The sequence below is a fragment of the Delphinapterus leucas genome, chromosome 16 (assembly GCF_059928025.1).
Source record: "Delphinapterus leucas isolate spDelLeu-1000000601 "Yukka" chromosome 16, BTC_Dleu_Yukka2, whole genome shotgun sequence".
NCBI classification, from domain to species: Eukaryota; Metazoa; Chordata; class Mammalia; order Artiodactyla; family Monodontidae; genus Delphinapterus; species Delphinapterus leucas.
In genome coordinates this window covers 17,655,623-17,681,892 of record NC_143144.1, presented here as the reverse complement: position 1 = coordinate 17,681,892, position 26,270 = coordinate 17,655,623, and the positions used below count along the sequence as shown (strand labels likewise).

Sequence of the window (26,270 nt, the reverse complement as noted above, 5' to 3'; positions counted from 1 at the left end):
TACATATTTAATTTTGCAGAAGCTGGACAACTGTTTTCCAGAGTGGCTGTAACATTTTGCATTCCAACCAGCAATGTAGGAGAGTTCCAGTTGTCCCCCATCCTTACCAGCACTTGATACTGTCACCGTTAATTTATTATTGCCACTTTAATATGTACGTAGTGGTTTCTGATCATGTTTTTAATTTTCATTTCCCTAATGGCTGAAGATGTTGAACATCTTTTCAGGTGCTAATTTGCCATCCGTATATCCTTTCTGATGAAGTGTGTGTTTAAGTCTTTTACCCAGTTTTAAACATTGGGTTGTCTGTTTTCTTACCGTTGAGTTTTGAGAGCTCTTGTACCCTCTTGATACAGGTCTTTTACCAGATATGGGGCTTGAAAATATTTTCTCCTGTTCTATAGCTTGTCTTTTCACTCTTTTAACAGCGTGTTTCACAAAATGAAAGTTTCATACTTTGATCAAGTCCAATTGGTCAGTGTTTTTCTTCTATGAATTGTGGTCTTACTGTTATATCTATGAACTCTTTGCCTAATTCCTGGTCATGAAGAATTTCTACTTTGTTTTCTTCCGAAAGTTTTATAGTTTTACATTGAGAAGTATAATCCATTTTGACTTAGTTTTACATAAAGTGTGAGGGTCAGCTTGACGTTCATGTTTTTGGCATATAAATGTCACTTTATTTTTAAATAAATTAGTAAGCATTTAAAATCATTTTAAGTTTTAATTTCTAATACCAGTAGATATAACCCACATAAATCAAAGCTCCTTTGTGGTCCTAGATAATTTGAGTATAAAGGGTCTTGAGTCCAAAAACTTTGTAAACCACTATATCACTAACCAAGGCTGTTCTTATTTTAACTTTGCTTAATGTCTTAGTAACAATTTAATAATGAACAACTCTACCTTTGACTTGAAACTCTCCCTCTTGTTAAGAACTGTGAAGAATCTGAGATTTTACTCTACTTTCAAACTTGTAAGTTAGCTTGTCACAGTTTCATGGATGCTTGCAGAGGACACAGACTCCTGATCAGAGACAAACGATGGTTTATAGCTCACAGAAATAGCTGTAGTCAAAGTATCAGCATTTGTGTTGGATCTTTGATAATCAATTCCCAAAAAGAGATACCAAGAGGGCTAGATGATATGTGTCTACAGAGTGGGGTGCATTTCAGGAGAAGAACCCCAAGCATAGGCAACCCAAATCTTTTAATACTGATCAGTAAGTATGTCTGCCCTTTGTTCTGGAGGAAGGCACTAGCTCCATCTTCCAGGGCCGTTCACTATACAAACATCCTTGAAAAGATAGTTGGAACAAAGAGCCAGTGGCTTTGCTCACAAGCGTACAGATACTCAGTGGCCCATGAAACATACCTACCCAACGCCAAACACCTCTACATTCCCTTGCTTTGTTCAACTTCTCTCCTTCCTCATTCTATTTCCCTACAGGAAAAATGTAGGAAACATTTATCTTTATATGCTGTCTGGGTCCAGTCTTCCTTCTCTGCATATCACTCCTTGAAGAAGTCATTCTCCATGGAGATTCCAATGTTACTCTCTAAGGCCATGACTACGTTCTGTCGTTTGGTTCCAACTAGTTGGTTCAAACCTTCATCCAGACTCCAGTCCTTTGTCCAGTCCTCAATTTAGATGTCTCAAGAGTCAACTCAAATTCAGCGGAACTGTACTACCAACTTGGCTTATGTGTAAGAAAAGAGCTTAGTTGACACAAGAAGAATTTAATACTCCCCAACTGTGGTTAACTTTTTGCCCACATCTATTCTTCCTTTCATCTTTAGTAACAGACTGCTAATTTGCTCGGCACAGAAACAGACACCACTTCCCTGCTTCCCTTACAGCCAGATGCGGCCATGTGACCAAGTTTTGACCAATGGGATGTACCAGTGATGTGCGCAACTTCCAGGTCAGGCCCTCAGAGGGGATGGATATGCCTTTGGATCATACAAATAAAGGCACATCTCTCAGGAGAAAACGCTAGAGGGAGTCAGGTCTCTAGATGACTTCGTAGAACCCAGCCATCATACTAACCCTGAAACACTTACCCATAGGCTGTGACATGAGAGATTTTGAACTCCCAACTTATTTAAGCAGCTTTAATTCTGGGTCTCTGTTAAACAGAGCTAAACCTATATATATATTTTTTATTAATATATCATTCCTCAGGAGAGAAGACATGAACGGAACCTTCCCTACAGCACCACGTGGTACCCAATAACAGACCATTGCTGAGGACAGCCATGTTCAGCTATGTTAATGGAGCCCAAAGGACAATAAACACATATGTGTATTATCAGAGGGGTTGGCGAGCGGGGTGCGGGCGTAGAATGAAAACAGGAAAACACGGCATATTCACCTTAATTGTCCCCAAACATCCTGGGGTTTTGCACCAATGGACTCAGGCAAGGGGAAGAAAGTGTCCTGTTGGGCCTGGCTGCGTTAGCCACTTCCATTGCTCGCAAGCCTCCCTCAGATACCTGATATTCAAGGTACCATCTGCCCCATGACTCTCCCTGTTACACATTAGTATGTTCTGCTAACAGGACATCTACAAAGTGAGTAAAAGGTTTCACTCTGCAGGCACGTGGTTGCCAATCAGAGGTCCAAGAAGGTCTGGCAAAAGAGAATGGTAATGTGGGTCAACAAGATGAAGCTTTCACTGGTCAGTGGTGAAATGAGAAAAATGAAATGAGAAAAATGAAGACAACACAGTGAGTATTTCAAGAAGCTAAATATGCTAGATTTCAAGGACTACCCTTGTATCAGCCAGGATCCCAACAGGAAAGACATGGAACAGTTGAGTAATGATAATCCAAGGAGGGTTTTACAAAGGGACTAATGACAAAGATGTTGGTGGGATATAAAAGAACCCTAAGAGAGCGGTAATGCAGGAACCTGGGCTAACAGCATCTCAGCCATCACCACTCCTGGGTGAAATCGTCAAAAGGGCGGGGGATGGTTACCAGCAGATCCTTCTACCAGTGGCTGTGACTCTTCCTTAGAGGGACACCAACAGCCTGGGGGAACCTCCCATGTAAGGACAGGGAATAAACACTTGCCTTCATTCTCCTTCCTCCCTCCCTCTTCTGTGGGGGAACGGCACTGGAAGCCCCTGGTCCCAGGAGCTCTGTTACTGGAGCCACACAGGGGGCCTCCAGGACAGAGAGAAGGGTGCAGCGCTGATCTGGAGAGGCTCCCTGCACACCTGCTATTTAGGACTTCACCTCTCTTCCTTTCAACTGGTGTTACAATAATCTTTTTTTCCTCTAAAATGAGGATGGTAATGGATGCTGGTAGCTGCTTTTTAACGTCCTTACTCGGCAAAATAAAATGATATCAACACTAACTTGGTCCCCGAACTGGGAATTACTGTGCTTATTACCTGTGACATAATGTTAAATCTTTGTTAGGTGTCAGTATTTGATTCTGAATTGCATAATTCTCTCTCCTACAATAAACACCAGAATTGCAGAGACTTTTTAGCGGCGAGGACGTTTAACTTTTACTTCTCTTGTACCTCCCAAGGAGCCATGGATTGTGCTGGGCCCAAAGCATACAACAAGTATTTATTTTTAATGGTCCCCCTGTCTGGATGTCCCACGCTGGGGGAAACTGAGAGCTGAGGAAGCACTGGCTTCTGAGTCTCGTGGACCCGGGTTCAAAGGTGGCTCTACTGTGTTTAATGTCAATGTTAATCTTGGGACGTGACATTATCTCACCAAGGTCTCATTTAAAAAAAGGGCGGGGGGAATCAGATAAAAGAACCCACCTCACAGGGTAACTAGGCTGTTGGAGTAGTTCTAGTACAACTGTCAACACAGGCATCTAAGAAATGATGGCTATTACTGTTATTACGTAACATCACTTTAAGTGAAAATGAGGGAAGGAGGGTGAGCGATCTTCAGATGTCACCTGCAAGGAACTGTGCATGTTCTTTACGCCTCTTAATTCTTTGTCTGGGGACAATAATATCCCTGGAGCTCCTGCTGGGTACCTCCAAGGCCAAGGGTGGGCCGGAAAGCAATTAAGAATGTCTGGGCTTCTCCTTAACCCTCAAGGATACAGCGGTGGCAAACTCTGAGGTGCTTTACTCTACCCAGACGTTCATCTATGAATTTAACAGACATCATCTTATCTAATCCCCATGAGGACTCGCTGAGGTAGGTCTCCTCAGGCCCATTTCAGAGATGATAAAACTGAAGTAGAACCAGAAACCAGCTTGTTAAGCCTATCATTTCTCTGGGAAATTGGTCTCTAAGCCTTTATAGTAGTAACACCCCAACCTACTCCTATCCTGGGATAAGTGAACCTTCCCCATCTCCCAGCAATTTCCTGGGGTGGCTGGGGCTCAAGGTCATTTGGGGACAAAAAGATTTGTAATTTTTTCATTTGTATTTTGGTTTTGCCCCCAAAGTAAGACTACACGCACTAGTTAAAAATGTGAAGGCTTTCCTGTTGTCTGAGCGACGCAGGAATCCTCTCAGGTTTGCTAAGGGTTAACGTGACTCCCTTAACACGATGAAATGGATTTGCCACGGAGGCTGATTAGCGTATTGGGTTCCAATTTCCCAAGCCAGCCCCTTCTCTTCCAGCCTTTTCCCTCCCCCTCACCAGACACTGGGGTGATGCTTGTGGCTTGGTGAATTTTGGAAATCCATCCTGGTGCAATTACAGGGAGTAAGCAAACAGAAGACTGCTCTGAGCAGCGATTTGTCAAACGTAATGTGACCATCCTTCATGGCACAGCCAAAGGCATTTGAGTATCAAATAAGTAATTCAAAAACCCTAAGTATTTTAATATTCCTAAAAACATTTTTAATACTCGCTAATCTAAAACCTGTTAGGATGCAGCCTGCTCCCATGACCAGAAGGCCCACTCTAAAGAAAGCCCCAGAAACATCCTCTCATTAATTCCCAGTTCCATTTCTTTCCTTTTGGATTTACTACGCATGCATCTTCTTTCCTCCCTAAGATTAAAAATAAATTTACACAGAAATCAAGAAAATGCATCCCAGCATCCTCTCTAAACAGGCAAGCATGTGATATGTAGAGAAGATGCCTTAAGTCAATGGTTGAGCCAGCCTACCCTTCCTTTAGCCAAATTAATAGGGTGTTAACATCACAGTCTATTTTTTAACTACTTTCAGGTCGCCATAATAAAAACTAGCTTGGCCCCCACATACTTAGCTCTGGCCATTAAAACAGAAACAAAAGAAGATAAATGAGGCCAATTCCAGGGTTAACGCGCAGCTGAGTTACCTATGAGAACATTCTCTAAAAGCAAAAACAGTAACCATAAAACCCAAACTCAACCACCACCCAACCGAGATGTTCTAATATGGTGAGTGGCTTCAAACCATTACTTTTACATCTGCTGACCTTTTTTCCACCTAGTTTTACAGGCATACGGCACACTGCCCAGGTACGAAGTTCAGCAGGGCCCGTATTCAATCAAGACCCTAAAAGGAAGAAGGAAATTCATTGCCCCTGTTGGTCTATGAAAATCATGGTGGGAGCCGACTGAAGAGTCAAGGTTATTGGTGATCGTGCACAGCACCTTGGTATACTGCTGTCATTAATGAGAAGAGCAGTCTTCACAGAGAGTCAGCGAAAGCCTTACGCCTATTTAGCACATTTTAATGTAGAAACCAAGTAAATCTTCCTGTTTTCTGGAGCCTTTATTTAAACATAAACATATGATTTAGACGTGCTCCCTCTTGTTAAACATTTTTTTTCACTTTGTTCACTTAGCACAGTTCACATTATTATCCTCACATGTACAAGGGCAGTGGAATAATTTGAGACCCACGGCTTTATTTAATAATGTAATTATCCTATATTGGATTACTTAAAAGGGGCTTTGTATTTTACAGTTCTAGCTTTTCCCATACCAGTGATATGCTCTGACACAGTAACTGATTCAGGCTTCAGTCAAAAGCTCTAAACTCAGTTTGGAAAAATATTGAGTGTTTCTGAATAAGCCAGGATTAATATAAGAGCCAATTTGCAACCACAGTTGGTGACCTTTCTACTCCTGTTCAAAGACTGTGGTGTGGAGGCCAACACAGAGGACAGACACGAGCAACTATGGCTGCCTGATTCCAACTCCCTGCCACCTCAGTGAGGCGGTACAAACCAGAGAATAAAGCCCAAGTTTCCCTCAAGGTAAGCTTTCTGAAGGCGGGGCTGTAACTTGCCTTCCACATCTTCTGATATTCCGTAGACCACCAGGAGGAGCTGAATGCGTGAATGAACGAATGAGTGGATGAATGCTACTGGGCATTCCGACAAAACAGTTGCAAAAGGGAATCCAGAAGGAGCTATCACAAGCTGAGCTTCATCCAGTGCTACTGTCAGGAGGGATTTTGTTTGAGCTTTTCCCCCAACTCAACTCAATCTGATCCAATTAACCTGCACTGACTCTGCTCTGTGCCAGGCATTGGACTGGGAACCAGCCATGCAGAGAGAAGGATGAAGAAGACACGGGTGCTGCCCTTCAGAAATGGGCAGTGCCCAGGGCTCCTGTTACTTGCCTAGAAGCGAAGGTTACTCTCTCTCTAGTCTCCTTTGCCAGAGAATCCATTCATTCTTTCACTTTCAACGTCCGGAACATCTACTCTGAGCTGCGCAAGGCACTAGGAACAGCAGGGGGCTGGGGAAGAACTGCAGTCTAGCGGGGGTGGGGGACACAGGACACATACAGTAAAGCACAGTCCTCAGCTAAGTGTGATTTATACAATGAGAAACTGTCATAAGTGAGCTCATTCATTCAACAAATATTTATTGAGCACTAACTATATGTCAGGCACTGGGATCATAGTCAGAAATTAAAACAAATAAAAATCCGTACCTTCCTGGATCCTACAGTTGTGTGTGGGGTTAGGGTACGTGTGTGTGTGTGTTGGCAGAGAGGGGAGTGGGGGGCCAGATAATAAAATCTGCACGGAGAGGGAACAGGATACAAAGGCACTGGGAGGGACGTGGTATGTTGTCAAATTCAAGGTGAAAGAAAAAGCACATAGCATACATATATCCTATAGCTGATACATGCTTCTAAATTTGAATCCGGACTCCTTTTCTCTAAGTTTCTGGCAGGTTTCGCATGGAAGCTACCCCATAAATCAATTTCCATTATTAAAAACTGACCAGAATCTGGGAATTCCCCAGCAGCCCAGTGGTTAGGATTCCGCACTTCCACTACAGGGGGCATGGGTTCGATCCCTGGTCAGGGAACTAAGATCCCGCATGCCGTGTGGCATGGCCAAATAAATAAATAAATAAAAAGTGAAAAGAGAATCAACAGACTGGGAAAAGATATTAAAAAATAATTGACCAGAATCTGCTTAATGCCACCCTTTTCTCAAACCTTTAATGCCTACATAGGTGTGTTTTAAGCACTTTATCTAAAACCAAGTTGCATCTTCCCTGAAAGAGGAACAGTTGAGTTTTCCCATGAAACAGATAATTTCCACGGAATTTAAAAGATGGAAGGCCAGCTGCTCCCTGACATACGCACAGAGTTGAAGAGTGGCTGAGAGATCCTTGTTTCCTATAGGTTCACCTGTTAGAAACACAACCTGGGACAACAATCCCTTTCATTTGGATGTTTAGGACTTAGTTACATGGACATATGCCAACCTGATTTAATGCCCCTCCTCAAACACTGTGCATGAAACATACCTATGTTTTTATGCATTTAGGAGCCTGTTTAATTATACCAGCTACAGCGTCCTCATTCCCCTTCTCTCTGCAGACTCATCATCACACCAGGCGCAATGTCCTTTCCAGCAAAACGCCCCAAATTCACTGATCAAGACATTAGGTTTGGGACTTCCCTGGTGGTCCACTGGCAAAAGAACCCGCCTTCCACTGCAGGGGTATGGGTTCGATCCCTGGTCGGGAAACTAAGATTCCCACATGCCATGGGGCAACTGAGACCTGACGCAGCCAAAAATAAAATAAAATAAAATAACTAAATAAATTTTTATATATATATGACATTAGGTTTTAGAAAGACCCAATATAAGTTGTTGACATGCTCTAAGACTAACAAGTATTTGAAGGATTAAAGCAGTCTGCTATCTATTATGTACGTCGTCTATAATTAAATGCCCAGAAGAGTGGGGAGGTATTTGGAAGAACCACTCAAGGAGAATACATAATAACAACAAAAGGGGAAAAAAAGAGCGAGACAGGGTAAGAAGACTATCTTCCAATCCACATCAGACTAGCTTTATACTAAGGTGATTGGTTCCACCGCTGATTGTAGCGGGCAGCCTCTAAAAGGACACCCAGTGATCCCCACCCACCTCCTTGTATTCATGCCCTTGTGTGATCCCCTTCCCTTGAATATGGGCAGGACATAATGTCCCAGATCTAACAAACAGACCTAGGCAAAAGTGATGGGATTTCAACTCTGAGATTAGTTTACCAAAGGACTGTGGCTCCTGGCTGGCTCACACACGGTGAGGGAAGTCAACTGCCACACTGGAGCTGGCCTGTGGAGAAGCCCATGCAGCTCGGCAAGGAACCAGGGAGGTCAAGGTCAACGGCTAACAAGGAAGGAGGCTGTCAGCGCAACAGCCCAGGAGCAGAGGAGTGAGCTCAGAAGTAGATTCTAGCCCTAGAGAGCTTTGAGATGACTCAGGGCCCGCCGGGCACCCTGACTGCAGCTTTGAGAGACCCCAAGCCAGACACACCTAGCTAAGTCTTACCCAGACTCCTGACCTACAGAAACTGTGAATGAGAAATGCTTTAAGATGGGAAGTTTGGGGTAATTTGTTACACAACAATAGAGAGCTAGTACACTAATCTTCGAACGTGGAATACGTTGACATATTTTTGTGTGACAATGAAATAAAGCCTGTGAAACAAGGTGCTAAATACCAGTTTTAACTGTGCCCGGAAATTAGATTAATTTCTGCTGAGAAGTTGACAAGCCAATGGAAGAATGCTTTATGCAACTGCCTAAATCCTGAAATAACTGCGTGTAAAAGAGATCTTTTCTTGTTGGGGGGTATCCACAGAAATCTCCAAGAATACTACAGAACAGTATAAGCAACCCTTTCAGGACGGAAGGGGATCCATAGAAATCTCCAAGAATACTACAGAACAGTATAAGCACCCCTTTTCAGGACAGAAGCGGCAGAATAAAATATAAGCTTGTCCAGTAAGGCTGACTTTATGTTCTCTCTCCTCTAAGCAACTAGAGGGAGAAAGGCCAATCTTACTCATCTCTTTATCACCTCCACGGTACCTTGTGTGTACTAATAAATATTGGTTGAAGTGAACTGAATAAAAGTTTGCCGTCAAAAGGCCTATATTTAAAAATAGAAATGTTAAGAGCAAGATTATATTATGTCCTCCGCTACTGCAGAAGAATTCCAAGCCTCGTGTCTCTTGTCCTCCTCTCACCTTCTCAAGGGCCTTGGCACAGCTGACCAGTTAGACAACGGTGCTGCCTACATGTACAATCTACAGGTCCTGTACATACACAATCCTCTAGCCCTCATGGCCAAGATCAAAGCAAGGCTTCTCTTTCCTTAAAAAGAGAGAAAAAAGGCAGAAAATAGCCTTTAAAAATTAAGGCCAAAAAAAAAGAATTAAGGCAACTGAGGTACCGCAATATTCTGTCATGCTGAGCATGTTTTCACGCCACTACTTCGAGGGGTCATTTAAGGAATTCTGGGGGTCAGAAGTGATTTGAACACCTGCTTGGCTGTCTCTTGAATTACTGATCGAGTAACATCCAAAATGTGGAGAAACAGGACCTATAACTGTAAAGAAAAAAAACAGAGCCTACTGATAATTTTAAAGGACACTACCATGTGTGTGATTCATACCATTTGCATTAGAAAAAACATCTTCAGCCTTTTTACTAGAACCTCCTTCTTGCCTGCCCAGATAGTTGGGGATGCATATTTTACAACCCAATGCATTGTTGCTGACACATTCAGCCCCCAGGAGTACAGAACACAATTAGACTATTATGGAGAATGCGCACAAGAAACAGAATGGAACAGATTATCTCACTTAAGACATACAGAATTGAATTATTTTCTGTATCTATAACCCATGTACACTAGATTTTGGAATAATTTGGCGAGGAGCCTGGGTACTACAGCAGTGTTTTCATCTGAATCCTAGTCATCTGATAAACACTGTGGGATTAACCCAAAGCAAAAGGATTTAATGGCCCAGCAGGCAGCCTCTATTTTGAAGATCCTTCTTCTAAGATTCCCCAGCCATTGTGGCTGGGACTCAAGCCCTTTACGTCCTTCTTTCTGCTGATGCTTTCTGCTTTTTGAAAGAACCTGGCATCACGCATCTCAAAGGAGTTGGTCTGGAATTACACTCCTTACCACCACCGAAAGAGGAAAAGGAGGAGAGGACAAGGGGGTGAAACCCATTTCCAGATTAGGGGTGTTTTGAAAAACAAGAACTAGGAGAGGCTCTTTTTAAATGGCGGGAAAGGGAAGGTATTTACAATAAATTCAAGGCTGTGCACATTCAGCGCATCAACACCAGGTTTCCCAGAAGCTGCATCACGAAAGGGGAGGGACCTGGGAAGCACCAGGTCTGAACTTTCTTCGGCACACTGAGGTGGGACATCTGGAATGCAGGTTTGGTCTCTTGACTCCCATCTCTTTTTATTTTGTTGTGGCTGATGGAAGAAATGCCCCCTGAGGGTCCTTTAAGACCCAAATAGAACAGAGCAGAATGGGCTGCAGGGTGACTCCTTCACAGTGACTGGAAACTTCAAACATGAATCAAAAACTCTGAACCTAAACACAAGAAAAACCTCTCAGGACAGACGGAGAACCAGGAAGTTTAACTCAATTTAAATTGATAATTTTCTTAGTTATCGTTTTTTCAAACAATAGTAACCCAATGATTCAACCAATAAATTACTTAGTAAGGGGCTATTAACAGTCTTAGCACCATGACAGACTTCATGGAGACAATGAAGTTCGGATTTGGTCCCGGGCCGGAAAGGACAGGGTCGATGACTAGCATCTGCTAACGGCCTGGGTCTTCTATTAGCCAGCTCAGGGTTTGAGACTTTATGCCCATACAAGTCTCATTTGATAATCACAGCCCAGCAAGATTAGCCTACTTCGCAGATAAGGAAGCAGAGACCCCAGAAAAATTAAGTAATGGACCAAGATGACGTGCAGCTACTACCAGAGTACATACACACATGTGGTTCTACCAAGCTTTGAGACTAAGAGTTTATATTCTAAACAGAAAGAAAAAACACACACGGGAAATTAGTAATCAGCACTGCCTCTAGGTTCAAGTTCAACCTGACCAGCTAGACGACCCAAGGTCTGGCTTCAGTCTACCCCATTGTCCACCACAGCCCTGCTCCTTTGCCGAACACAGACCACATCCAACACTGCCAAGTCCTGCCTTCCTACTTGCCTATGGCTTCATCTGCCAAGGATTTCCCCTTCTGTCATTCTCACTCCTCAAAAATCTCTACCCATGAAAGGCCGAAGTATTTTCAAGGGTCTGCTCACAAGCCCCCTTCGGCAGGGCGCCTTCAGCATGGCTCCAGGCCACCTCCCCACTCACACACTTCTTTCTTCCCACTTTTTTTTTTTTTTTTTTGCGGTACGCGGGCCTCTCACTGTTGTGGCCTCTCCCGTTGCGGAGCACAGGCTCCGGACGCGCAGGCTCAGCGGCCATGGCTCACAGGCCCAGCCGCTCCGCGGCACGTGGGATCTTCCCGGACCAGGGCACGAACCCGTGTCCCCTAGCATCGGCAGGCGGACTCCCAACCACTGCGCCACCAGGGAAGCCCCTCTTCCCACGTCTTAATCCCTGTGCCCTTCCTGACTGTGGGCCCCAGCTTGCACGTCCGTCCATTCCTTCCATCCCTCCAGACTCTGGAGCTTCGGCTGGAGAAAATGGTGAGGGCTTTGCCCACCGGGCTGCCTGGCCTCCTCCCTTTGCTGCCCCTTTAGGACTAACAGGTTCCTTTTGCTTCATTACAGAAAACGGGCCAAATGTGAGAAAGTTTTCAAAACTGTAACATTCCAAAGCTTTCCTCCAGAGAGTGCAAGGTGGCAGCCCGTGGGCCACATCTAGACTGAATACATGTTGAGTTTGGCCCACAGAGTTTTCTTAAAAATTGTATGGAACTGCCAACTAAAACCACACAAAAATCTGGCTTTCTGGCACGTCTCTTGAAAAAATGGAAAGATATGGCAACATCAAATGACACTGCTGCCCGCATGCAACGTTCGACAGGACCTGAGGGGCAACATCCAGACGAGTCACACGCCCCCCCGGTTCTGTCTCCCAGCCTGGCTCCACCCACTTCGGCCTCCCTGCCCGGCCCACACCTGTGCCTCTGCTCCAGGCTCCTTTCTCTCCTCGTCAGTGGAAGACATCATAGAGGAGGTGGTTTTTGAACAGGATACAGCAGTTGTGCTATTTTACTTCACAGAGAAAAACCTCAGCAAATTTGACACCCTTCTTCGGATACAACCCCCAATTCCTCGACCTGTCAGCAGGACAGCACGAGGCGTCTGCCTCCTGTGTTCTGGAATCAAGACAGCTCGAGCTCCCATTCAGTCTCTGTCATTTACCTGATGAGTGAACTTAGAAACCTGGACGGGTGACCTAGACTCTCGGGGTTGCCCGCCTGCAGAATGACATGGCCCTAGAGCCTCCCTCATAGTACTGTGGCTGTTAAGAGTAAACAGAATGTCCATGTGAAGCTGTCGACACCTAGTTTTACTACTAACTTTATTAAAGTCATATCAGACCAGGGGCCAGGCAAACATTTACCGTAAAAGGTCAGATGGTAAACACGTGAGGCTCTGTGCGTCACAGTCTCTGTCGCAACTACTCAGCTCTGCCACGATAGTGTGAAAGCTGCCAGAGACCATTTGTAAACAGGTGGCTGTGTGCCAATAAAACTTTATTGACAAAACAGGCAGCGGGCCAGATTTGGCCTATAGGCCTTAGTTTGCGGCTCCGTTTTCTACTTCTCCACAGCCAGCCAATGTAAATCAGTTCTGAAAATGCTACGCAGGTGTCTCAATGGGATCTAAAATAGTAGGTGCCTCCAGTGGGCTTCAGTGGGCGTCTCTAACCTGTTTCCTGGGTTCACCAAGATTCGGCTCAGCCCAGAAATCATGCCAAAGGGAGAACGCTCCCCCCTCCACATCCTACCAAGAAACCTTTTCCCAATCGTCACTGGAATCTCTTTAGCCCTGAGTTCAAACACTACTTCTTGCAAAATGCCTCCAGAGACCTTCCTAACAAGATCAGGTACGCCATCATAGGTCGCTGTATTTTCCCTTCTCCATGCTGACCGCACCACAAAATCACCCATTTATTTAGGATTGTTTGCTTAATCGTGCCTGTGCTCCCCGCCCAGTGAGAAGCCCCACGAAGGCAGGATCTGCCTGGTTTCCTACCTGTCTCTCCAGGGCACAGCACGGCCTGCACACAGACGCCGCTCAGGAGGGAGGTGCCTGGCTCCTCCCGTGGGCTTGTGGGATTTAAAGAGCCCGTGCATACACTTTACTGAGCAGGTGCGCGGTATTATTACCAAATACTCGCGTATCAGTCAACAGCCAATTTGACTGCAAGTTCCCAGACAGCAGGATAGAAGCTTTCAAGAACCATATACTAAATAAATAGATGAAGGACCAAAAGAAACTATTCATAAAGGCTCAGATAAAGAATAGGTCAGTATATAATGAAAATGAAAATATATATAATATATTTCTCAATATATTCTAAATAGGGGGATATGAAGATCACCTGGCAGAATCGAGAATCTGGTGTTTTCAATCTTGCCTCTCAGTCTCACTTAGATGTGACCTTGGGCAAGTTACTTAACACCTCTTTTGGTCTCAGTTGCCTAGTCTATAAAGTGTGGAAATGTCACAATACTACCAACCTTAGAGAATTTCTTTGAGAACTAAATGAGTATTTAAATTATATGTTAATTTATTTGCAGTGCCTGACACATAATAGCTACTCGATAGAAAAAAAATGTAACTTCATTGAAAACACTGTGGGTGAAACTTTTGCAAATGGTTTTGGAAAACAGCAAGTTGGGAAGTTTCCTCTGGGTTGTGCACCTGGAAGAAGGAAGTGTGAATGTGGTTCTAAGACTACAGTGTATGGTGATGGGTTTCCTCCGTTTTGGATAAATCAATGAACTCACCTTTTCCTTCTTCCTTTAGAGAGTAACATAAGAACAGAAATCTTTATCTGGGTATTAGTCACTGTGTTAACTGCTATAATCCCAGCGCAGAGAACCAGCACATAGCAGGCACACAATAAAAATTTCTGAATGAAAGAAACCATCCATGAATATCAGACGGTAGCAGAAATGCCAATTCTGTTTATCACCAAGAATGCTTTTCTTGAGTCAATATAAATATCCCTATCAGAGGGCCCTCCTGGCCCCAGGAAAGAATTTGGAAATGAGAGTAATAAGGGTGAAATCCAGAGGGGACCCTGAATATCAAAGCCTGGTTTCTGTGTAATCGCTCACCCTTTGGTAAGTGTCTCGTCATTAGAATAAAAACCATACACTCCATTAGTGACTTCATAAAAGTGATCTCCCACAGAGGCACCAACTACTGGTGTAAGACAGGGCACTGGAACGACCCCCTTGAACACGCCCATGGGAAACACTTGCCTACTTGCCTCAGACTGTAACCTCAAGAGAGCAGCCCTTCCCCAAAGCAGCAGACCACTGTGCTTGAGGGACTGGGTTCTGGTTAGTCTCTGCATCTATTAAATAGAGGGGGCTGGACTTGTTCTCTTGAATATCCTGTGAGTCTATTAAAACGTCCATGGCACATCAGCCAGGAGCCTTTTTCTGAGATAAGCATGGCAAGTCTTCCTGGTCATCGTGATCAACAGCGCCAAGAGCTGTCTGGCCAGTCCCGCCTACAAGCACACATGTCTGATGGCAGAGGCAGAGGGACCGGCTGCACCCATGGACAGGCTATCGTTCATGCCAGGAGAAGGTCTCAGAACATCAGAACAACCTATTCTGCATCGGACGGCTTCACCGCACGTCAGAGGCCCTCATTCCACAAGGCAAATTTCCAATCAGAACGTCGCCAAAGTTGGGTCGTTACAGAAGAGAAACCACTAAACCTGGGCCCATCACTGAGGAAAGTCTGAGGACAAGGTAATGAATGAGAACATTTTTATTCCCTGGTACAGTATCTGGCTAGTTTGCTTTTTTCCCAATGGTACTCGGAGCTGAGCTCAAAACAGATGACGGCAAGCAAAGCTTGGACTAAAGGGAAAACAGTATTCTGTCAAAATGATTTCCATCTCCAATGTTCCACAGGGAGCTTTGAGCAGGCCTAGTGACAAGTAACTGGATGGTAACTTGGCCTGTTATCTCTGTAGTATGCAAGGCTTCCTTTGTGAGAATAACACACACACACACAAACACACAACTCCATATATACATATCTGTATATACATACACACACACACTTTGATATGTATGTATATGTACATATTTTAAAACATATTCGTCCTTTAAGAAGAACACACAGAATTATCAAGATTAAATTATTCGCACTTACTTCTTTGTCTCCAGTAATACCGTGTTCTTTTGTGCTGGTAAAACAACATGTGCTTTAATTAGCAAATATCTGTAAATAATTTATTTGCTTTCAAATACAACAGAACAATGGGGTCGATTTTCACATACATTTGCCAGCACACATGCTGGGTCTTAAGCCAGACTCTCCCATTGTTCAATAACTACACCAAGCTATCCAACTCTTGCTGTCCTCCGTGGTGGAGGGGTGGGATAGGGGGCTAGAAACCCAAGTTCCTTCCAGAAGCCACATCCCATTTTGCATGACCCTAGAAGGCAAGCACAAAGCACTGTCCAGTCCAAGCTACAACAAACTCTTATGATCTCCAACCCTGGAGCCTTCTGCGAGGAACACGGAAGAGTGCCAGAGCAAAGGGCACTGGAGTAATGGTCGCTGGATGCAGGCGCTCTGCTGCCCCCCAACAGTGTGAACCCCAAAACATAGGCACAAAGTGTGAGGCCCGTGAATCACAAAACCTCATCTAGGCTCTGCAGGGTTAAAACTGGGCGCTGCGCGTGCAGTGCAAAGAAAGATGTTAAATCAAATGAGAATGACTGCTCTAGGACTGGAGGCACTATTATTTTGAATAAGATTGAAAAGGCCAGAAAAAGCAATTCAAAAACATTTCAATTATGTATTTCCCAGAACTACATCTTTGAGCAACTAATGCAAACGTTACCACCACAGTAAAACTTCTTCCCACATAAAAGCATATAAAACAGGTTAAACAGCATATACTTTATATATCATATGCATACTTTTGACTATTAATAAAAAATTCAAAATCTATGTATGCTTTACTCTCCTAAGCAATACAGTAATTATGATTAAAGAACACAGGCAGCACAAAAAGAGCCAATTTATCTTACTCGTGCCCAGGAATACTATTGGGTAACTAAGCAACTAAAGACAAAATATGGTCTAATTAATTCAATCCTATGCTTATTTAAAAGACACAATTAGAACATTTTTATTTTCCAGCCTGCACAGTAGCTCAACATGCTTGAGGGTGTACAAAGCAAAGCCTATTATTCTCAAAGACAAGAGTTTAATGTTTAGTGCCACTGATCCGGCTTGGAACTCAACTCTGGGGAGGAGGGATGCGCATCACAGCCCAGGTGCGCTGGAGTCATGAGAAAGGAAAGGTGGGGAGAGGGGAGATGGTTATGGGGCCACCAGATTGACTGGCAACACGTGGTTTCTACCCCCAGTTTTTCTCTCTGTTCAAGGATGGAGATGGGACCCAGAACTTGACGTTCATGTGTGTAAGGACACCCACCACTGTGCGTTGATTCATACAGCCACAAAGATCCTACAGAAGATTCATGCAGTTAAACCACACGTCCTAGTCTGTGTGACAAATGTCAAATATCCATCTTGAACGCTGTTAACAATGCGTCTGATTTTAAAAGCAGAATTAATGTACGCAAGTGTGTACTGGAGACTTGATGCCATTAGCATGCGTCTAAAGCGCCCTTTCAATCGTCATCATGATCTGCACGTTGGAAACGTGTCGTCTGTACGGGTGCTCACAGTACAGGACGCGAGCCATGCTCTTCAAAGGCCAAGGCCCAGGTTCTAATCTCCAGGAGGCCAGCAAGGACCTTGGTGCGGCTAGAAAAAGCCATCCTCGTGCGAGGGCACAGGAGCAGATTTTTCAAGAAATGCAGGAATCCATGACCACATTTCTGAGAGGCGAATGAATCCTTAAGCCAACAATCAATAAATTTATTTCAAATTTATTTAAAAGCCAAGCCAACGGGTAATCACTAGCTACAATATTCTTCTGAGTAGAAGATGGCAGATATCCAACCACGCTGGCTATAAAAAATGACAAGCAAATCCATTTGATTCCAGCAATTATATTCTGGATATTGGTTAAAACTAGACTTTGATAAATGAGCCTGAGTCATGTATCACTAGATGCCACTATGAACAATGGCATGCTTTATTAATAACTAACAGCGAAGTATTTACATGTATGGACTCGCGCACTCCATAAACATAACGTTTCCTTAGTATGTGCCTGACACTCTAAATGTCAAGACAGGTTTTAATTGATTACGGTTTTGACTTGCTATCAAACATGTGGCCTCGTCAAGAACATCAGTCTGGAAAACATGCTAGTTCGCCGGAACTGCCAACCAACACTCAGGTGAGAAGTGACTCCCCTTCCCTGAAGTCCCATCTTTCCGCAGACTGCCACCCCAGAGCCCTGACTTTTTTTTTTTTTAAACAACCTTTATTTATTTTAAATGCAATTTTTTTTTTTTTTTTTGCCACCGTGTGCCGCTTGTGGGATCATAGTTCCCCAACCAGGGATTGAACCCAGGCCCTTGGCAGTGAAAGCTCAGAGTCCAAACCGCTGGACCGCCAGGGAATTCCCCCAAAACCCTGACTTTCTATAGGCTGATGGCTGAAGACTGGAAACATGCTCAAAAAGATGGAGATGCTGGGGCTTCCCTGGTGGCGCAGTGGTTGGGAGTCCGCCTGCCGATTCAGGGGACAGGGGTTCGTGCCCCGGTCCGGGAAGATCCCACATGCCGCGGAGCTGCTGGGCCCGTGAGCCATGGCCGCTGAGCCTGCGCGTCCGGAGCCTGTGCTCCGCAACGGGAGAGGCCACAACAGTGAGAGGCCCGCGTACCGCAAAAAAACAAAACAAAACAAAACAAGAAAAAGATGGAGATGCTGGCTCTCGCCTGATCATTCAGTCCCAAGTAGTCACTAATTTCTTTGGCGAGTTCTACTTAAAAAAAAAAAAACCTTTGCGCATTTTCACAGCCTATGGTGCAAAATGATATGGATTTTAGAAGAGAAAGAAATGTGAGGTGGGCTGCTGGAGCTGGCCCACAGGTGAATGACCCTCTGCCAGAAAGAAAGAAATTGGGCCAAGCTTAAAGAAAGCAGGCTGTGGGGAAGCATTCATTTTAATCATGACATTTAGTCATTCAGTAGATACTTGATGAATGCACTGACTGCTGTGGGGAGACCCAGAGGTAAGTAAGACACAACCCTCTGCTTCTGAGAACAGCACTGCAGTGGGGAGGGGGAAGAGGGAGTGACAAGCACAGGAAAAGCACACAGATAACCATTCCAGGAAGCACCATGTGAAAACTACCGGGGAGATTAAAACCAAACACTAGACTGTAAGTCCCCTGAGGGCAGGGGTACTTGTCTGTCTTGTTCAATGCTGGATGTCGGGGCCTAGAACAGGCTCTGGCACAAAATGGGTGCTCTATAAATATGCATGGAGTGAATAAGACCTCAAAGGTGAAGACAGTACTTCATAGTTTCCAGAAAGATTGCAAAAGGCTACAAATAAATAGTGACCTTAGTTAATCTCCACTTTAACTAAGGGATGCAGATAAGAGTCTGACAGCTTTTCTGTGACCAGTGTCTGTCTATGGGGGTAGACTAAGAGTTTTTTGAGGGCTGGGACATTCTCCTGTATCTCAGTACCCCACTGTCCAGCACCTAGTAGGTCTTCAATCAGCAGCTGAGGAGTTGAACACATGCGTTTTCCAAAAACATATAGTGACCCTTCCTTTGAAAACGTATTGCATTTACTGTCAGAACAATTCACCAATGTGTTACATCTTACACTGCTTTTACATTTTTTAAAAACGTGTGCTGATCTCATCTCTCTATCAAGATTGATAAGCTTCTTGAGAAAAAAAGCCACATCATGAATTGTTTCACATCCATCTCTGTACCTAGCAAAGCACGGAGCACATAGCACTCAGCAAGCACCTTTTATTAACTCAAGATAGATGAAACCAGCATTGGTGGAATTGGGAACTTAACCATACAAAATACAACTTAGTATACATTCTACTGATTCTCAAATTTTAACATCCTAGGCTCAATGCTAAAACAGAATTTTGTACATATAAAGGTTTTTGACATATTAATGTTAAAGTATTTCTTCTATTACTGGATCTTGCTCCAAAGCCAAGGAAGAAAGACTAAAAGGTACACAGTCACATTCCTTATTTCGGATCAACTCCATAGGGCAGGGGTCAGCAAACTTTTTCTGTAAAGGGCCAAAGAGTAAATATTTTCCACTGTGTGGGCCATATGGTCACTGTCACAACCATTCAACTCTGACACTGTAGTCTGAGAGCAGCTATAAACAATACATAAACAGTCTATGTTCCAGTAAAACTTTATTTACAAAAGCAGACAGTGGGCCAGATTTGGCCCTTTGGCCTTAGTTTGCTGACACTTGTCACAGTCCAATAAACTCTGTCCATGTAATTCATTAGTTCTCACCCTAGTTCTAAAGGGCCTGCTAGGGAGAGAGTAAAGATATTCCTTCTCTTAGCTTAAGATCATTACTAAAAATAAACGATAACTATTATAACAGCATCCATCATTTGCTGAGCTCGCATGTATAGGTACGAGGCTAGTTGCCAAGACCTCTTCATTATTATTACTAATTCTCTTGGCAAAGTAGAAACCATTAAATCCATTTGACAGGTGAAGAAACTGAGGCTTAGAAAAGTTAAAGAAATTCTGCAAGGCTAGTGAGGACACTGAAGAGATCTCAGAAACTTCTAAAAAAAGAAATCAGCTCATGGAAACGGACCAGAGACCCAGTGAGTGGCCACCCACAGGCAGAGCAAGGCCAGTCCAGCACCTCCTGAATTTCAGAATGTGTCTGTGATATGATCAGGTGATCTTCTAAAAACTCCTGCTGATCCAGTTGACAGCATATTTCGATACTAAAACGTAAATCCTTAAGGAGCCTTTTATAATGGCAACACAGCTAAAACCACCATATGGATGAAAGCCAGCCTGATCTGGGGGGACCTGAATTGGCTATATGTTCTAGTAAACTAACCTAAATGCCGCCCTCTCACAGAGAAGAGCTTTCTTTAGGAAGGTCCATGGTAGTGGTCTCAAACTCTAACGAGAACAATAATACTAATATTAATGATAATAATAATGAGTCAGCCATTACTGGAGACTCTGCTATGTGCCCACCTCAGTTGTAAGCACTTTACATGTATTAACTCCTTTAATCCTTAAAATAATCCTGGGAAGTAGGTACCATATTTCCATTTTACAGATGAGAAAACCGAGGCACAGAGTTTAAAACTCGCCCAAGATCCACACAGCTAGAGCAAGACTGTTTAAAATGCAGAATCCTGGACCCCAATTCCAGAGATTCTAAATAAATTAATTCCAGTAGGGGCTTGTGAATATGGATTTTTAACAATTTTTGACTGGATAGTGAGGCTGGTGATAGTCAAACCACTGTTAGATACCCTGGCTGCATACTAAAATCTGTAGTGCCCAGATATGCTTGATATTGACTCCCTGACATCAGTGACTTACTCATCCACACTCGCTGTTGCAGGGGACCGGCAAGCTTTCTTGTAGAATCCAGCCTATGATCCGTCAGGCTGAAATCCAACCTTGTACCTCCATCTATTTTTTTTTTTTTTTTTTTTTTGCGGTACGCGGGCCTCTCACTGTTGTGGCTTCTCCCGTTGCGGAGCACAAGCTCCAGATGCGCAGGCTCAGCGTCCATGGCTCACGGGCCCAGCCGCTCGGCGGCATGTGGGATCTTCCCAGACCGGGGCACGAACCCGTGTCCCCTGCATTGGCAGGCGGACTCTCAACCACTGCTCCACCAGGGAAGCCCTCTTTTCTATTTATTTAATTTACAGTTATAAAGTAATTTTGCCCATAATAATGTCTCTTGATATTTATAACAATCCCCAGTCAGCTTTACTATTGTTCCCATTTTGCAGATGAAGAAACTGAGGTTCAGAGTGTTTACAGTTATCCAAGGGCAAACAAATAGTAAGTTGTAGAATCAAGATGTGAGTCTCTGGAATGCTTTTCCTCCACACCAGCTGCCAGCACTGTTAAGTATGTGTAGGCAGCAGTGATATAAGCAGGCCAGACATTATCCTAATTACTTAAACTAGTAATAAATTGTTAATGATTATTAATAATGGTATTAAAATGTAACTGTTATTGTCCTATGACATTGGCTAGGATTAACTGAACTTTATAGAATAAGAATGATTCTGCTACCTAAATATCTGGTGACCTTTAGCAAAGCTGACTAGTCATAGTTCTAAAATGCACAAGGAACTGCCCACATTTAGTACACACTTCTGGAATATAATATGATGTATTCAAGCTCTAGTTTCAAGGGTAGGTTTCAGCGGGAAAATAAAGCAACCCTAAAGCTTAAGAAGGCCTAGGTTCTAGCCGGCGACCTTTGACAAGCCACATAAACTCTTCAAGCCTCTGTCTCCATCTATAAAATGGGCATACAAATCCCTGCCTTATCTAGCCTGATACAATTAATGCAAAGATCAATAAGAAAATTTCCCTCCCCCACCAAAAAAAAAAAAAATTGTCCTCTGCAGATCATAGCAAACCACATAGGGATGCTATTTCTAATCTCGCACAATGATAATTTCCCTGTTTTTAGAACTGATGTCTTTATATTTCAAGAAATCATAAAAAGACAGAATGATGCTCTTAAGCCAAAAAAGCATACGGAGTCCTGGCTGTCCTTTTGAAATGGATGCTGATGTCAGCTCAATCAAGAAATTATTAACCTCCATTTGGTTACTTTAAATAAACTGTACTGGCTGATTTAAATGTGCTGAACATTTTCTCCAAGGCACAGTGCACGTCACCAGGAAAACTTTCTCTTTCAGTTATGCATTGCAAATGGCAAATGCATCATTCAAAACTATTTAAAATCAATAATAAAATCATTTCGCTGTACATAAACAAGTTAACAGAGTAAGAGAAAACAAAGCAAATGTCTTAATGAGAGGGCCCTGTTGCCCCCTCTAGGTGCCAGCAGTAAATGCTGGTTTCTGCAGGCTCTCCTCCAGAGGAGACTGCTGCTGCTATTCTGCTAATGAATGGCTGACTATCTTAGGCCAGGGGGGAAATGACATCACCAGGGTGGAAAACCGATCTGCACTGGGAAACTTTCTACCTGCTTTACATTTGTCATAATTATTTTGCACAATGTAGCCTGTATTTGCATAATTTTGAGGCGTGTCATTATCTCAATTGAAAATTGTTTTAATATGGCTGAATAATTCACAAGGACATCATCCAAAGTCCTAATGAAATATACAACTATAATCATACAGCTAATTACCAGCCGTGTTAGCATTAAAAAACAAATCATGCATAATATTAGACGATGTATATGCAGCTGAGGAATATAAATAGAGCCATCTCCCTCTCCAAACCCCCTAGAGTTTACTTTTAAATGGCAAGATTAATTTTCTCAGGTATGGCTCATATAGCAGCGACGAAACGCAAAGATCATTAAAATGGTTCGCTTACATTTCCCCATAATGAATAATGTCTTTTAAAAAATCGTGTATTTAAAAATATATCTATTCACTATCATTAGTTCTACCAGATGCAACCTTCAGCTAATATTTCTTTTATTCTTACATCAGAATTTACTATTTAATTACACAACAGAAATTAAAACTGGACCAAGTGGGGTCAATTCGGGGTCTTTAAAAAATATTCCGCTTTCAATTGAAAAAAAAAAAAAAGAGCGTGGCCACAAAATATCCCATAAAACACTGAATAATTTCCTTCTGGGTTCAGTCAGAAGTCTATTAGGCACCAGCTCTTTTCTGGATATTTAATCCTTCCCTTTTCCAGATCACAGGCCATGTTGAAGTAATAAATTTGAAAAGCAAATAATAAGAAATCAGGAGGGGGAGGGGAAGGCAGACAGCTGCGCAGGAAAGTTGGGTCGGGGGAGGGGGCCGAGCCAAACCTTGGGCGGTGCAAAGAGCTCAACCTGTTGGTAGGCTGTAGGATTTTTCACAGCATTTCCAAACAACACCTTTGTAAAATTGCCGGCAGACGTCGGGAAAGGTGAACATTTAAAACCCATAGCTGGCCGGGAGGGCGGAGGGGAGGTCGTGTGGGTTGGGAGAGGTGTTCGGGGAGGAGGGAGGGGCTTATTTCCGAAGAGGCTGAAACGAGGGCGAACGTTTTGACGAACTCCGGTAATTAACCGGCATAGACCACTGACGGGTAACTCGACCTCGGCGAGAAGGAGTGAACCGGAGGTGCCAAAAGTACAATCAACTCCACCAGACCAAGGAATTCTGGAAGGACTGGCAGGCAGCTTCGAGCTCCGGGATGAGTTAAACGGGGAACCATTCACTTAACAAAAAGGTCCTTACACCTACCTCGACAACTCGAAAGCCTGGCACAGAGCTAGCTGCCCTCAGAAGTCTGAGTTTGATTGCCCTGCTCCCGCTTGGGCAACACAAAGCCTTGACAGGCGGCCGCGCGCCCTCCCGCTCCGCCGCGCCGCAGGCACAGCCTTCCCAAAACAGTTCCCCCGGTAGGTACCAGGGTGCTGAGGTCGGTCAGCTGACGAGGGGAGCCCGCAGAAATGCGGTCACACATGAAATGACAGAGCCGAATAGGGGCGGCCGCCCCGGCGACCGGTGACAGCGGGCTCACCTCGGGCGTCCTGCCGGGAGCGCCGGCGAGCGCCCCCGCGGCCGCCCAGAAACGTGCCGGGGAGGCTCTGTCCCTCTCCACCCTCCCCAGGAGCGCCGTCTGGGCACGGAGGACTCCGGACCCGCAGGGCCAGGGGGTGAGCACACACCCCTCTGCCCTTCCCTCCCCCGTCCGCGTCCCACACATCCCCAAAGATCGCGCTGGAAGGCGTCCACTTTGCGTGGAGTAATTGAAAACTAGAACATCAAATGGCTTGTCCGGGGGGAGGGGGTGGGGACGAGAGATAGTTGTTAATGCTTAACGTGTTTGTGCCGGTTACACGACCGCTTTGAAATCCGCCCGGGCAGATCTGCAAGTTATTTGAATGTATTATTCCAGTACCTGTCATTTATCACTTTATTCAACACGTCTTTGCCAACTCAATAGCTTTTGATCTCACTCTGCCTCCATTTCGTAATTTCCGCCCTCTTAAACATATCAAATACTTACTTAAAAAAAAAAAGAAAAGAAAAACGGGAACAATATCGAAACCCACCGAAAGAAATCCACCCATCCCCTACCGAGCCAGACGCGAAGGTAAATTTTCAAAAGGCAAAAAATATAAAAAGCATGTGATGTTCAAGCGGCAATAGCAGGATCTCACACACACACACACACACACACATCCTTGAACAAAACCCTTCTCGAACAAGTTATTTGATCTTGACTAAAATCAGCAGTTGGATCTTCTTTGTAAAGCTGACAGCCAAACTCTGACAATGGCAAAATACTCGAGCCCCAGCTAGTGGCGCTACCCCTTTAAAAAAGAAGTCGATCCTGTTCGCCTGCAGAAGTGAATACAGTATTTTCAAGCTTGCCCTGTAATAAGCATTACTACGGGAAAAAATAATAAAGAAAGAAGAGAGGGAGATATAAGTTTACCACCTCGCCATGGTCGCTATTTCTGCCCTGGGGAGTGTCTTCTGGGAGGAAATAAAGTTTAGAGCTGGATAAAAGTTGCCGGCTGGTCCTCTCTTCCCACAACAGCTGGAGCTCCGCTATGCAAATCGGATCCTTTGGCGTACATCTTACAAAGAAAAAGTCGCCAAGGGACAAAATTCTTGGTTTGCCTTCAAGGTGGAATTGAAAAGCCTTGTAGAAAATGTAAGGTCCGTGCAAGCCACACGGTGAGCCGACCCACTGCAGGGGAAAAAAAGCACCAAATAAATAATGTAGCCATCAGAGCACAAACGTCTATTCCCAGACACATTTACACACAGACATCCACACTCTTAATACAGAAGAGCCAACAGATATAAAGCTGGGTGGAAAAAATAATAGAGCCCACACAAATTTTCTGCCTCCCTTAAAAAAAAAAAAAAAAAAAAAGACTCCGGGCCCCCCACCTCTCCCTACCTCTCCATCTGAGGCGGTAGAATTACATTATGTATGTATGATCACTGCAGGGATTTTTTTAAACAATAAAAATGATTTGGGGGGATGCAGAGGGTAAAAGTTTGGTGAAAAGTTTGTGGGGGGTGTGGGTGGGTGCAGAGGTGTGGGTGAGCCGGGGGGCTGGGGGGTGCCGGGGGGTGCCGGGATCGGAGGAGCGGAGGAGAGCGAAATACCTGGAGTGAGTTGGGCTCCATCTCGACGTTCTGAATTGATTGAACTCAACATTCTCTCCAAACTTGTTGGCTTGAATGGATTGCATCAGGTCCTGGCAGGGAAAAACATTCTCTGCCTTCAGCCGGCGTAATGTCTCAATATAAAACTAAGCTCTCGCCTCCCCTTCGGCACCAAAATGATTGAAAATGTGTCCTAATATTTCTCTGACGACTCAATTTTCAGCTCCTGTCAAAAATGTGTAGGTTTCCTTCCAACCGTGGGTTGATCAAATTCATAATCGGCAGAAAGGCTCCGTCCGATCTCGGCGGGAAGAGGATGGATCAAGGCAAAAAATATATAGGAAGGTCTGTAAAAATAAATTCTGCCCTAAAAGTGTGTGAAGATGAGATCTACCTCTCCCCAATCTCCCTTGTCTAGCGGTTTCATTTGATAAGAATTTTGGAGGAGACGAGAGCTAGCGAGCTCCGCTGTGCATCTGACAGGACCTGCTTGTATATGTCTAATATAAAGAACATTTCCTGCAGAGATTCCGGGGCGCTGCTCCTCTTTCTAATGCTC

At 44.1% G+C, this 26,270-nt stretch overlaps 1 protein-coding gene across 2 annotated transcripts in view; it reads right to left on the bottom strand.

Moving 5' to 3' along the window:
• ARID5B (AT-rich interaction domain 5B) overlaps positions 1–25,763 on the bottom strand; it is a 189,170-nt gene extending 163,407 nt beyond the window's left edge. Inside the window, exons 1-2 of one of the 2 annotated variants that reach the window (XM_089897533.1) lie at positions 25,712–25,763; positions 25,029–25,283 (exon numbers count right to left, since the gene is read on the bottom strand). In XM_089897533.1, the coding sequence (XP_089753659.1) occupies positions 25,029–25,283; positions 25,712–25,732 (276 nt within the window). In that variant the 5' untranslated portion in view covers positions 25,733–25,763. The remainder of the gene's footprint in view (positions 1–25,028; positions 25,284–25,711) is intronic. The other variant, XM_022560587.3, reaches the window with a different exon arrangement.
• Between the last annotated feature and the right edge of the window lie 507 nt (positions 25,764–26,270).